At 40.0% G+C, this 15,088-nt stretch overlaps 1 protein-coding gene across 1 annotated transcript in view; it reads right to left on the minus strand.

The window, feature by feature from the left end:
• Positions 1-15,088, minus strand: part of SH2D4A (SH2 domain containing 4A) — a 99,802-nt gene that overhangs the window by 29,370 nt on the left and 55,344 nt on the right. The window contains exons 5-6 of the mRNA XM_043989243.1: positions 11,586-11,721; positions 8,516-8,726 (exon numbers count right to left, since the gene is read on the minus strand). Coding sequence (XP_043845178.1) covers positions 8,516-8,726; positions 11,586-11,721 — 347 coding nt within the window. The remainder of the gene's footprint in view (positions 1-8,515; positions 8,727-11,585; positions 11,722-15,088) is intronic.

Consider the following 15,088-nt stretch of genomic DNA (forward strand, 5'->3'; position numbering starts at 1 on the left):
GCTGCCATCTTTTGTTATGCCCCTCTTTTGAATTCCATGGTTATCTGATACCAGCCTCTTTCTCTTCCTTATTAAATTCTGCTACCACTTCTTAAAACATCCCCTGTTGCTTTAATGACTTCACATGCAGCCTCATGATCTGCCCCTCCAAATAGGATGACATCAAAATCCATGTTGATGATATTCCCAACACCTTGGCTTGTTGCTTGACCTCATCAACTCCTCACATCTACTCCGTTTCAGCACCCAAAAGTATATTTATGTGTTGGATCCTGTCAGCACTCATACCTACTCATCCCCAAGGTTTAAAATTCTATACTACCATTCCCTGACCATAACATGCTATCCATCCACCTCTCCCTCTTCCACAATTCTACTATTCCTAGTCTTTATCCTTATCATGACCCCCACTCTCTCTACTCAACTTATCCTTCCAGATAATCAGGTCCCTCTTGCTTCACTTGGATCCATCATTAGAAAAAAAGAAACCCAGACTTATCTTTGAATAGCAGCTGTTTGCTATCTCCACTTCTATTCTTACACTGTCAAGTAAAGTAATATAATGGTGCCAATTGGTTCTAGTAAAAACTAATGCTATATAACTATCTGGGCTCTCAACACTCCTTGGAAATCCTTTTATTCATATCAGCTTTTGTCTATTTTTCATTCCCTGCAGTAACCATTGAAAATTCAATATTTTTCTGCAAACTCCCAATACCACCCCAATGGCTTAAACTTAAAATAACAGAATCAGAGTTAGAATGGAGCTGAGAGGCCATTTTGTCCAACCTATATATGACCAAGAATCTCTTCTATAATATCCCCATTAAGAAGTTATCCCTTTTCGGGGTAGCTAGGTGGTACAGTGGATAAAGCACCGGCCCTGGATTCAAGAGAGCCTGAGTTCCAATTTGGCCTCAGGCACTTGACACTTACTAGCTGTGTGACCTTGGGCAAGTCACTTAACCCTCATTGCCCTGCAAAACAAAAACAAAAACAAACAAAGAAAGAAGTTATCTCCTTTTCGCTTCAAAAATTCTATTGAGAGGGAATTTCTACTTGGGAAGATCTTGCATCTTCTCTAAACTCTATGTCCAAATTTCCCTGTATATCTTTACTTTTGACCTTATTTCTCAGAGGAGGAAGTCTTTTCTTTCCAAGGTTAGTGCTTCTCCCTATGTTCTCCCTCCCTGCTCCTCCTTTCTCTTCTGATTGGTCTATCAGTTACCCCCTCTCTGGGGGTTGTACCCTGAACATGGATACCTGTCTCTATGTCCTAAATCTTTTTGTCTCAACTGGCTCCTTTTTCTCAGTCTACAAACAGGTTATTGTATTCCCAAGGGATGGAGGTTTCATCACCCTTAAATACAATTCCCTTGACCCTGTCACCCATGCTACTTCTTCCTTTGACCAGAAAAGTAGTGTTCCACGTATTCCTTCTACCTCATGACTACCACTTACCAGTAAATCACTTCGAAGTGGATTTTTCTCTTATCATTCTACTGAAAATACTGTCTTACAGGTTACCTTCTAATCTCTAAATCCAAAGATATTTTCTCAGATCTTCATCTTCTTTGACCTTTGCAGTCTCTGATCTTGTTAACTACTCCCTCAACAAGAATTTTTTAAGCACTTGTTATGTGCCAGGCAATGTGTTGAGTGCTTTGCAAAATTTATGTAATTTACTCCTCCAATAACCCTGGGATGTAGATGCTAAGGACACTGAGGCAGACAGATTTTAAATGACTTGCCTGGGATCATACAGCTAGTAAGTATTTGAAGCCCAAATTCGAACCCAGGTCTTCCTGACTCCAGGCCCATTGTTCTATCCATTGAGCCATCTCTTGAAATACTTTCCTTCTTAGTAATGCTGCATTCTTCTGGTTTTCCTACCTCTTGCCATTCCTCTTATCTCCCTTAATGGCTCCTCTTCCTATTTCTACCTTTATTTTAAACCCTTAATCCCCTAAAACATTGTATGTTCTTCTTTGTATGCTCTTTACCTTAGTGATCTCATCTACTCCCATAACTTCTACAACTCGTAGGTCATCTAGTCCAACCCAGACCCGAATAAGAATCTACCCTTTCATGTTTCTAACAAATGCCCAAACAGCCTTTACTTTAAAACCTCCAGTGAGGGGCACCGCAATATCTTTCATGAAAGCCCATTTCATTTGTGGGTAACTCTTAATTGTTAGGAAATTGGAAATATTTTTAAAAATATGTTTAATTCTGCCTCTTTACAACTTCTAACCCTTGTTAAATTTCCTATGCTCTGCAGACAAGCAAATAAGCTTAATCCCTCTTCCATATCTCAGCTCCTTAAGTTCATGAAGACAGAAATCATGTTCCCCTCCCCCTTCCCAAAGTCTCTTCTTCTGTAAGCCACACATTCTTAGTTCATTTAACCAGTCCTCATATGAGGTGGTCTCTAGTACCTGGCTATACTTCTGTGGATACACTTCCATTTGTCAATGACCTCCCTAAAATGAGTAGCTCAGAATGAACATGCCATTCACTATGTTCTCTGTCCAGGAAAGAGTACAGATAGATAGTCCATAAATTTTGTTGGATGAAACATAAGATTTCAATGTAGGGAGCTCCTGGTTAGTAACTTCCTTTACCAATGTAGAATGGCACCTGGGAGACTAAACCACTGAATACATTAATATGAAGAAATCCCAGGTGAGGAAACTCCCTTTACAAATGCAGGTGGGTGCCTTTTCTGTAGTTTACAGTTAGAAAGTTACCATAGAGTGCTGAGAGTTTAAGTGACTAATCCAGGGTCACACAATAAGTATATGTCAAAAGCAGGTCTTTCTGATTCTGAGACCAGCTCTCAATTCACAATACCTTACTATCTTTCCATGCTTATTAAAAAGGTGGAAGTGACTGACAATGATAACCTTCACTGAAAATCATAATTTTGATCAAATTCAACATACGCAAAAATCTGATAGTACTGAAGGATGTGGTCCATCCTTTGAAATTTTCTCTCATAAATTATAAGAGGCATTTTCCTATAGAAGTATGATTTTTTTGCCCTAAAGATGCTAGCTTTATACCCTAAGGCTAGAGAATATATTGTGTTTCACTTGGTTAAGAAATGCATAGACTGTAGCAGAGAATACAGGTAAATTTGGGTGCTAGCTATTCTAAACAGTTTTGAAAGGTACCACTAGTGTCTAAAAGGTGTCCCTTAAAAAAATCATTAGAGATCAATCAACTCCAAAGTACTATGGATACTGATGAAATTGAAATTTGCAAGTGCTGAATTTATTTTCCTAGACATAGTATTAACTGTCTTTTCTCTGAATTTTTTAGATCCCCAAGTGCTTTTCCAGAAAGAATGCTGGTATATATGACAAAATTTTCGTTGTAGCACTCTTTGTAATAGCAAAAAAAAGAGGGGGGAACAAGATACATGTCCATCAGTTGGGAAATAGTTTTAAAAGGGGCAGAGCCAAGATGGTGGACTGGAGGCGGCAACCCAGGTGAACTCTCTCAACATTTCCCTCCAAACAACTTCAAAATAATGCCTCAGGGGCAGATAGGTGGCACAGTGGATAGAGCACCAGCCCTGGAGTCAGGAGGACCTGAGTTCAAATCCGGCCTCAGACGCTTAACACTTACTAGCTGTGTGACCTTAGGCAAGTCACTTAACCCCAATTGCCTCACTAAAAAATAATAATAATGCCTCAAATCAAATTTTGGAATGGTAGAGTCAACAAAAGCTCAGGACGAGACTTTTTCTAGTCTAAGAAAACTTAGAAGAACAGCAGGAGAGGTCTATGACATTGGGGTGAAGGTCCACCTGAGGCAGGGAAAGCACCAGTGGCCACAGCAGCAGCAGCAGCTTTGGAAGCTGCTGGCTGTTTCCTCATGCCTGGAATCCTCTCTCTCCTCACCTCCAGCTCTTAGAATCCTGATTTCCTTCAAGGCTCAGCTCAGTGCCACCTTCTGCAGGAGCTATTAGTGCCTTTACTTATAAGGTAACCTCCCTTCTGCCCTATATTCCTTATATATGCCTCCCCTGATTAGAATGTAAGCTTCTTAAAGGCAGGGATTGTTTTTACTTTTTCTTTGTATCTCCAATGCTCAAACCAGTATCTGTGGCACATACTAGGTCCTTAATAAATAATTGTCACTTGCTTGACTGGTGAATTAAAGAAGGAAGTAAGCAGAACTAAGACAACAACCAACACAAAGACTACAATTACACAAGTAATAACCACTAAAAGACAGTAAAAATCTGATGAATTAAAATGAAAATTACCACAGAAATGATTATGAAACTCACCTCAATCTTAGTAGAGAGGGAGGGTACTAAAGATATGGAGGGAAAGAGATGCTCTCTCACATGGCTGCTGGATGGGTTGACTTTAAGTATTTTCCTTTGTTATAAGGAGGGCTCTCACCAGAAAGATTTAAGGGGATATGACTGTGGTATAAAAACAAAAGGGATATATATATATACACATATCAAACCTGTTGGAGGCAGCTAGGTGGCACAGTAGATAAAGCACTGGCCCTGGATTCAGGAGGACCTGAGTTCAAATCTGGATTTAGACACTTGACACTTACTAGCTGTGTGACCCTGGGCAAGTCACTTAACCCTCATTGCCCCACCAGAAACAAAACAAAAACAAAAAAGGTAATAATAAAACTTTTAAAATGAGAAAAGTACAATTTAGAGCTGGAGAACTTTGGCTCTGACATTTGCTACTCTATGACCTTGGACGAGTCATTTAACTTCTCTATGCATCAGTTTCCTCAGCTATAAAATGGGAAAGTTACACTAGGTGGCCCTCAGAATTCCTTCTAAGTCTATAATACCAAGTAAACAAATAAAATAAAAGACACAACCCTTACTATTCTCAATGTATACTAGTATACCAATGTCTGGAAGTATGGTCTGGATTAAAGGTCATGTATAGACAACACTTGTACCAATTAAGTGAAAAATCTATATTGGAGGCAGGAAAGTGTCAGCCATAGCACCCCATTAATGTTCAACATGCTCTTGTCTTGCTGGGCATTATGTTCACAGGGAAACGGGAGATACCCATATCCTGATCTATTTCCCCAGTCCACGAGCGTTTACCCAACTACAGTCTGCTAGTGAAATGACACAATATGAAAATTGTTATTAGAGCTTACATGTCAATCACTGAACTCCATGTTCCAATGGAGCTCTCTGCTGACCTCTGGTCTCCCATCTCCAACTGCCTACTAAACATCTCAAATGGGACGTCCCGTCACCATCCTCCCAACACCCAGGCTCATGACCTAAAGGCTATCCCAGACTCCTCACTCTCTCACCTTCCTCATCTAAAACCTGTTGAGAAGGCCTGCGGGTTTTTACCTTTGTAGCATCTCCCAGATATTCCCCATTCTCTCCTCTGACACTGCTATCACTTTGGTGCAGGCCCTCAAACCCTTTAACCTAACCTACTGGTTGGTGTGCTGGCCACAAGTCTCTCCCCATTCCACTCCATCTTCTACATAGCTCTCAAAATGCGCTAAGCATGTAAATCACCTCCTTACTCAATAAATGCCAGTGGCTCCTTATCACCTCCAGGCATCCAAAGCCCTTTGTAGCCTTCCCCCCTCACCTCTACAATCTTCTTACACCTTACAGCCCCCACACTCTTCAATCCAGTGACACTTCTCCTTGATGTTCCTCGAACAAGACACTCCCTCTTCTGACCATGGACATTTTCTCCAGCTGTCCCTCCTGCCTGAACTGCTCTCCCTTCTTATCTCCACCTCCTGACTTCCCTGGATTTTTTGAAGTCCTAGATAAACCACCCCCCTTCTACAGGAAGCCTTTCCCAAACCCTCTTAATTCTAATGCCTTCCCTCTATTGGTCATTTCCTATTCTTCCTGTAGTTAGCTTGTTTCTACATGGTTATTTTGCATCCTCTGTTATACTGCGAATTCCTCAAGGGCAAGAATTCTCTTTTGCCTCTTTTTGTACCCCTAGCTCTTACCACAGTGCCAGGCACATAGTATGTGCTTAATAAATGCTTTCTGATTGATTGGAGCTTTTCAATGGGGAAAGCAGAAATATAGAGATGCCACATTCATTTTGTTCCATTAAGTTGTAGAATTCCTTTGTCTTTGTGCTGAGGAATATTTCATGGCCACAAAGAGGGAGACCTTCTTCATGTCCTCTCCTAATTTTTAGAGAAGCAAAGTGACTCATATAGTGAATCAGGGCAGAGCCAGGATGAGAAAATTAGCGAAGTTCCCAGGACATAGTTGGTGCCTAATAAATGTTTATTGAATGCTTGATTGATGAGTGGACTCCCTAGACTCCAGTATTCCCTTCACCATATTTCCTAGATCTTTTATTTCTAACTTTTCCCTTCTGTCTTCACTTTAGCTAGCATGTGAAACACTAAAATAATATCAGTAATCAGGAGAAAAAAACCTTTTATAGCCAAAAAAATAAGAGGGATAGGAAATTTTTGCTATGATGTCACTGTCATTTTCCACCAGACGCTGGCTAAAGCAAGTTATAATTTTCCCTGTCTCTGTCTCAACTTTTCTAGCATCAGAGAAAAAGACATCATAATCACTGAGAGGAGAATTTTCAAATCATTAAGTGCACCATATCTGTGGAAAGGAATTGCCAACCACTTTTTGCTTCATATCAGTGGTAAATAGAAATAGCCTGGTATGGTCATTAGCATCATCACTAGCATTTATGTAGCACTTTAAGGTCTGTGAAGTATTTACAAATGTTATGTCAGTTGATCCTCACAACAACGCTGGGAGGTAGGCTCTGTTATTATCTTCATTTTACAGCTGAGGAAACTGAGGCAGACAGAGATTAAGTGACTATCCCAGGCTCATACAACCAGGAAGGAGGGTTTAAACTCAGGTCTTCTTGACTCCAAGTCTAGCATTCTATCCACTGTGTCTCCTAGGTGATAGTAACCCTAGACTGAGTCAAGAGCTCTGGTCTCAATTCCTATCACTACCACCGAGTAAAGTCGCAATCTGTCTGAGCCTCAGTTTCCTTATTTGACCTTGAGTTCAGTAGCGTGAGGAACTGGGGACATTTAGATTGCAGGAGATTAAGGGAGTGTGGCAGGGTGGGCAGGGAAGATATGATAGCTATCTTCAAGTATCTGAGAGTCTGTCATTTCGGTGTGTTCTGTTCTCCATCAGAGGCCAGATCCAAAGGAACAGTCAGAAAAGACTCCCTAACAATCAAAGCCCCCAGGAGTGGGATGGCCTATCTCAAAAGGGAGTGCTTTCCCTCTCTGGGGGTCATCAAGCACAGGCTGGCCTGATTTCTTGACAGGGATTCCTTTTGGGAATGGATTAGACCAGATATGTTGGCTTAAGTCCTTCCAACACTTACATTCTGTGATTCTATAAAATGAGGTAGTTGGACTAAGTAATTTTTGCAGTTATTCCTGAATTTCTACCATGATCGTTTTTGCCTCTTTGCCTTGGCTTATGAGGTGGGGCGAGTGTGATAGAAAGAGCACCAGATTTACAATGAGGATGATCGTGTGGCCACAGGAAAGTCTGTTAAACTTTATGAACCTCAGTTTCCTCATCTGTAAAATAGGAAGGATGATACTTGTATTACCTCTCTCAAAGGGTTGTCATGAAGAAAGTGGTTTTTTGGTAAATTTTGAAGTACTATAGAAAATGTACTCTTCTGTTATGAAAATCAGAGATCAATTTGCTTTTTTCATTAAGAGCCACTGATGAATAATGAAATGGAGAACTTCTCTTTTTTTTTTTTTTGCTGGGCAATTGGGGTTAAGTGACTTGCCCAGGGTCACACAGCTAGTAAGTGTTAAGTGTCTGAGGCTGGATTTGAACTCAGGTACTTCTGAATCCAGGGCCAGTGCTCTATCCACTGCGCCACCTAGCTGCCCCTGAAATGGAGAACTTCTTATCTCCAATTCTCTTCTCCCTTCATGTCTTAGATGAAGTTGCTCTTCTACTGCTCTTTGATGGGAGGTATTAATGGCCAGGAGGTAAAAATGAAGAGAACATCAAAGACCATACTCTCTCTGCCAACTATACCAGCCCCAAGGTAACTGAGGGTTACTCATAACCATATTAAAAGCAGTCATCAAGGTTACTGTAGGAGGTGGCATTGATGGCAAGGTTGAATTCACTTTCTAAGTCACATCTCAGGCTGTGATTTCATTTTAAAAAGGGAGTGTGGCATAATGGATAGAGTCATTCTCAGTCAGGATAACTTGGTTTTGTGCCCCACCTCTGACACATACTAGCTTCATGATACTGAGCAAGTCATCCTTAGTGCCCCAGACAACTCTTTACTGACTGTGAGTTGCAGAGTTGTTGGCGATCTGTTTGGTGGAGTGCACTTCTTCACTGTAATTTCCCTGTACCGAATGAATATACATTCATTGTACTAGCACCTTGCCTTCTTCAGAGGAAGGACCCAGCCAGTCCTTGAATCTGTCTTGCCTGTCTTCCAACTGTAGTACTCACGCTTCTGTGTGATTTCTGGCCTACCTGGGAGGTTTTCCAGGCGGTGCTGCTGGGTTGAGCAGTTGAGGTTTTGGTGGCAGAGGAGGCCTTTTTGGTTTCTGTGCAACACCTTGGAAGCTCTGTGTTCCATCATTGCCTTTCCCTTTCTGTGCAGCCAGGGATAACCTCTTATAGTCGTCTCTAGCTTGTTTAGCAATAGAGCGCCTCTTCTCATCAGCTGCTTTGGATCTCCGCACTAGGAAAACAAAGAGGAGAAAAAGCCTTCCTCTATCTACAGAGAGACAACTCACTGGAACGGGGCAGCTAGGTGGTGCAGTGGATAGAGCACTGCCCCCGGAGTAGGAGGACTTGAGTTCAAATCCAGCCTCAGACACTTACTAGCTGTGTGACCCTTAATCCTAATTCCCCCCCCCCAGATAAAAATACAAAATACAAAAAGAAAGAAAGGAGAGGAGAGGAGAGGAGAGGAGAGGAGAGGAGAGGAGAGGAGAGGAGAGGAGAGGAGAGGAGAGGAGAGGAGAGGAGAGGAGAGGAGAGGAGAGGAGAGGAGAGGAGAGGAGAGGAGAGGAGAGGAGAGGAGAGAAGAGAAGAGAAGAGAAGAGAAGAGAAGAGAAGAGAAGAGAAGAGAAGAGAAGAGAAGAGAAGAGAAGAGAAGAGAAGAGAAGAGAAGAGAAGAGAAGAGAAGAGAAGAGAAAAGAAAAGCATCCAGGGCTCCTTTCTGGTATACAGTCTTCCCAGACTTCTGCTGCAATGGGACTCATGGGTAGGGTCTTGTGGATTCAGGGGGAGTCTTCTGGGTAGTGGGGAAAGAATGAGAAGGAGATACTGCACCATGTCTGTTAAGGATATTCTACAGTTGGCAGAGTTAAGAGTTATGAGTCACCCTTGGTGGAATTACTCCATTGTGTAATTGTTACCCTAGAATTTTAAGAGTAAGAGGTAATTGTCTCATCCCTCATGGAAAAAAAACCGTTTGGGATGCAATATAGCACTGAGTCACTGGCAAGTAGGAGGCAGCAGGGAACCTCTGAGTGGCTTATGGCTCAGGGCAGGGTGAAAGAAGTGTGGCTGTACCCCAGAAACAAGCTGTTGCCGTCTTACACTTTACTCTTCTCTCCACACTCAGTGATGCAGCCAAACTGGTCTATTTGCCCCCTCCTCACACACAATGCTCTGTCTCCCTTTCCCTGTGCCTTTGCCCTGCACGTCCCTCATGCCCAGAATCCTTTCCCTCCATACCTCCATCTCTTAGAATCCCTGGCTTCCTTTAAGGCTCAGCTTATATCCTACCTTTTGCAGAAGGGTTTTCCCAGTTAGCCTCCCCACCTAAGATTGCCCTCCCTCTACTCCATATGTATCTTTTATTATATAACTATTTGTTTACATGCTATTTCTCCACTAGATTGTGAACTCCTTGAGGTCAAGGTCTATAGCTTTTGCCTTTCTTTCAATCCCAAGGACTTAGCACAATGGCTGCCATGTTGCAAGTACCCAATACAGGCTTATTTGTCAGATTAAGTTCCTATGAGCAAAAGCATCCCAGTATAGAAAATTAATTCTCTTTAAATAAATCTAATTTCAAGGTTGGCTTATTTATACACAAAAATCCTGAGGACACTAGTCCTTTGCTTCTATAAAATAGAGTTCTTCATAGAATCTTATAATAACATTTTACCTATTGAAAAAAATTATTTAACCATAATGTAAGATTTAAGAACTTTCTTTTCATTGAGTGCTTTTGTCATATTCCATGGGGATCTCACATAGGGATTTCAAAATTATTTAATTATCCTGAGATTTCACTGTATAGGACAAATGAGCCATTATTTGGATTTTGAGATATAATATCAGTTATATCAACAATGAGTTGTATTGCAAGAAGTGATTTAAAAGATATCATAAAAGGAATGTAGGAATGGAAAAAGGGGTGAGGTGAGTCGTGCATGTATCAAGTTGGAAGAATGACACATGCATGTTGTACTGGTACCCAAACACTGTTAGAAAACCAGGAAAGCCCCCAAGATGTGGGGTATATTTTCCCTTCTCTCCTCCAATCCTGAGGATTTATGGGAGAACATGAACAACAGGGTAAGGTCTGGATGAGTTGTACTCTAGCACTGAATGCAAAAGACACACTGATGTAATTATGGATACATCAAAGTACTTAAATATAATAAGATTTTCATTGTAATCTGGCTGTAATGTAATCCAAATGATATTGCAGACTTTCTATTTTATAAATGCTTCAATTTCCACCTTTGTCCTTGGCTAAGGTACTATAAAAGGATCATCTGGTAGTATGACTTCACTGGTCTGAGTCCAGGTTGGAGTTAGAAAGAACTGAGAACAAATTCCATTTCAAATCTTCATTCTTTCAAGGTTTAGGTATGCTAAGTATCTGCTTTGGTCTTGTTTCCATTTGGTTGTGGACCACCAAGCAATGTCTAGTTCTTTATACTTCTCAGTTAGAGAACACTACATTAAAATTTCGTCAATCAGTCAATCAATATGCTTCCATTAAGAACTACTGTGTGAGGGCAGCTAGGTGGCAGAGTGGATAGAGCACCAGCCCTGGAATCAGGAGGACCTGAGTTCAAATCCAGCCTCAGACACTTCACACTTACTAGCTGTGACCCTGGGCAAGTCGTTTAACCCCAATTGCCTCACCAAAAGAGGGAGAGAGAGAGAGAGAGAGAGAGAGAGAGAGAGAGAGAGAGAGAGAGAGAGAGAGAGAACTACTGTGTGCCAGGCACTGTGCTAAGTGCTGGAAATACAAAGAAAGGCAAAAACCAGAGTGCCTGCCCTCAAGCAGCTTACTCTCTATTGTAAACAAATAGCTACCTAAAATATACACACAGAGTAGATGGAAAGTATGTCTGAGAAGGTTCTAGCATCTGGAGGGACTGGGAAAGGTCTTCCACAAAAGGCAGAATTTGAGCTGAGTCTTGAAGGAAGCCATATCTCTTTAAAACCATCCATTAAGTCATATTATGCTTCCTGTATCTTTCCTATTCAGTGTTTAAGTTCAAGTCATTTTAATGAATGAATTGGTTAAGAAGCTATGAGGTTGCTATCTGGACCCCCATCTACTTACAAGACTCCTGCCACTCTCGCTCTTCCTTGTTTGACTTCTGGGTTTCTTTCCAACTCTTATACATTTGTCTGGTTCTCTCCTCTTCTACTTGTTTCAACTCATCATCTTGTTTTTTCCTTGTTGTTTCTCTCTTCTGCTTAAAAAAACAACAATATGTTTCACATATTCAATCTTGGTGACGGATTCAAATACCTTAGATTCTAAATAGAGAAGACAAATCACCATGTCACAAGTGGAATGTTTCTTTATAGTTTTGCATGAAATAATGGAGGGGGAGAGACATGAATATAAGTCCCAATTTCAGTTTAACTCTGGCTTACACAGGGTACTTTTGATACCCTGATCAAAGATTTGTGGAACTCAAAACCATCTCACAAAAGCAAAGGAAGCTAAATAGATGATAAAATTAATAATAATTTGCTATCTGAAAATGTAAGAACTATCCCATAATTACTTGGCTAACAGCCAGGGTAGTATGGATGGCACATGAAAACTTCTGTGGACAGGGTCATAGTTTGGATGTGATTATTTGACAAGCTAAAGACAGATGTCATCAATTGTCAGATAGATCCTAATTGATTCATGTGCTCTAGAGATTTCTTAAAAAGATTCTCTTTGTGTCTTACTTTTCTTAGTGAATTATAAATAACATAAAATGAGCTTCACAGATAAAGAATAGATGAGATTTGGTTTTGACTATGGTGTTGGCTTTAAAGAACTACAGTACTTAGTCATTTTAATTCTTCTAGAAAATGGATTTTGAGCACCATCTTCAATAATTTATCTTTATGTTTCCTACATGGATAACAAGTGCCTTCTTTTTTAAGAATATCTTATCAATCCATTTAAAGTAATGTCTTCAGGATACAGGGCTATAAGCCAGGAACAGAAACCAAGGTGAAGGTTGGGAATAATGAGCGGATGAAAGAAATAGTCCAAATCTAGGGAGCACACAGGACCTGGCAGTCAAGATGGAGAAATAAGACCAAGACAAGGCAGCAGGAAGAAATCAGGAATCACACATGAAACCATGAGTTAGGCTGGACAGTTGGCTAAAGCAATCAGAACAGCAAAAACAGTCATAATGCACCCAGACAAGAGACCCAGAAACTGGGACAGCATCTGTTTCAGAAGGGAAGCTTTTTATTCTTTTCCTATTGGAGCAGGAACCAATTACTGGGTCTGCAGGGCATGGCCATCTCAAACTTGGAGGCTCAGCCTGCTGTAGTGCATTAACTATGCACAACTGGAAGACCCTGACAGAGAGAACTATGAATTACTTTTAGGAAGGAATCCTGCCCTTGAATAGGCTATTCAACCAGTGATGATTTGTACCAATGCATTCATTTGCTCTTTACTTCTTGGGAGATGGTGGCAATTAGGGTGCAGCATGTGAGCAGTGCAATGTTAATGAAGGTATACAGGGTTGGTGAAGCCATGATCTTGGCCTTCACTTGCTTTAACCAAATGAGGTAAATCGTGCTTAAGAAAGTTCATACTTAACATTCAGTGCTTGAGGGAGTGTGTGAGCTAGAAGTAAAAGGAGTGAGGGGGAAAATCTGTGTATAAATTCTAAAACAAGGTTTAAGTAACAAATGGTGAGTCTATTGAATAAACTTGCTTAAGCACCTCTAGGAATCAGAAAACAGAACATATGTTTCCCATTGCAATGCTAATTCTTACCCTTTCCCAATCCTGTATCCACATGCTAGCATAAGGGTTCATTTTTTTCCAAGAACTGTCCTGCTGTAGGATAGGGCAAACCAGTGAGAGTGTTTAATATGTTGTTAAATGTCTTTAATGGATGACATTTATTTTATATGGTGAGTGATGCATGCTGGTATAAATATTTGCTACTGAATACAAGTTAATTTAATATGGATATGTTGATATTCTACCAAACTTCTTTGTAATCCTGATTATAGACATTATATAGAGCCATAAAACTGCCTATTTCTAAATTGTTAACTTTTTCACAGAACATTTGCAGCATCTAAAAGCTAGTTCTACCCTGAATGATGATCTAGACTTTAACACAAGGGTGAATCACAAACCAACCACACCTTCTCATCCCCCTGGGTTCCAGCCCATATCCTTCTACAGATCATCTTAATCAGCATGCTAGAGATCTTTCTCCATCTTTTTTTCCTTTTAATTAAGTTTTATTGATGTTTTTAAAAATTTTCTTTAAGCACAGTTATTTCCAGATATAGCCTCTCCACCTCTCCCCATTCATTAGTCCTCCCTTGCTACAAAGAAAAATAGTTAAACAAAACCAGCCAGTACGGTGACTGTATGCTTCATCTGAAAACATAGTACCCCACCTCTAGAGAGGAAGGCTTTTATTATCTGTTCTTTGGAAATGGGATTGGTGAATACAATTACTTAGTTTGGCTTCCTTTAATTTATATTATATTATAGTCCTCTTTCCTGGTTCTGCAGACTTTACTGTTCCTCATTTCATACATGTCTTTCCACATTAAAAAAAAAATTACTGATTATACTCACCTACCACAAATTGTTTAGCCCTTCCTTAAACAATAGGCAGCCACTTTGCATTTTTAATCACAAAAAAGTAAGGCTATAAATATTTATTATGTATTGAACCTTTGTTTCTGTCTTTGACCTTCTTATGGTCCTACCCAGTAGCAGATCAAGGCAATGATGGGTTTAAGAATTTTTCTCACATACTTCCAATCCCTGCCCCTATCAATGGTCTAATAAAGTCACAGTTTCAATAACAGTGTATTAGTGTGGCGATCTTTTCAAATTTCCTCCAACAATAACTTTTTCTCTTTCTATTATCTTTACTAGTTTCATGGGTGTGAGGTCATTACCTCATCCATTTTAATTTGCATTTCTCTTGATAATAGTAATTCAGATAATTTTTTTTTCATTTTTTTTTAGTTTACAATTCTTCTTTTGAAAATTGTTCACATCATTTGACCCTTTTTCTATTGGGTATTGGCTCCTGTTCATTCATATCTAGATCTATTCTCATATCTATCTATCTATCTATCTATATATATCTCCATATGTAGATGTAAATATACATACATACATGTATGCATATGTATGTATATATGTACATCTATATAAATTATAAAAATAAATTTTGCCCTTCCATAAGCATCTGTTAAATCCCTACTTTCTTCCAGACTCTGTGCTAGACACTGGGTATGCAAATATAATAAATAGAATGATCTCTACTCTTTTGTTTTATGCCAGTCATTTTTTGAACTGTTCCTTCTCACCACACCAAATTGAAATCTCATTTGTGACAAAAAAAAACAATTAAGCAAAAACACTTGCTATGGTCATCATATCTAAAATGTAGACAACATTCTGCCCTCCTCATTCTCCCACCTTCATCCTGTGAGGAGGGAGCTGTTTCATTCTGTTCTCCAGGACTTGCACTGATTTTCCAGTTGCTCAGAGTCCAGGTTCCTTTTCATTGTCATGGTGACTGTTGTAGAAATTGTTCTTTTGGTTCTATTTATTCA

The sequence above is a fragment of the Dromiciops gliroides genome, chromosome 2, assembly GCF_019393635.1.
Source record: "Dromiciops gliroides isolate mDroGli1 chromosome 2, mDroGli1.pri, whole genome shotgun sequence".
Lineage (NCBI taxonomy): Eukaryota > Metazoa > Chordata > Mammalia > Microbiotheria > Microbiotheriidae > Dromiciops > Dromiciops gliroides.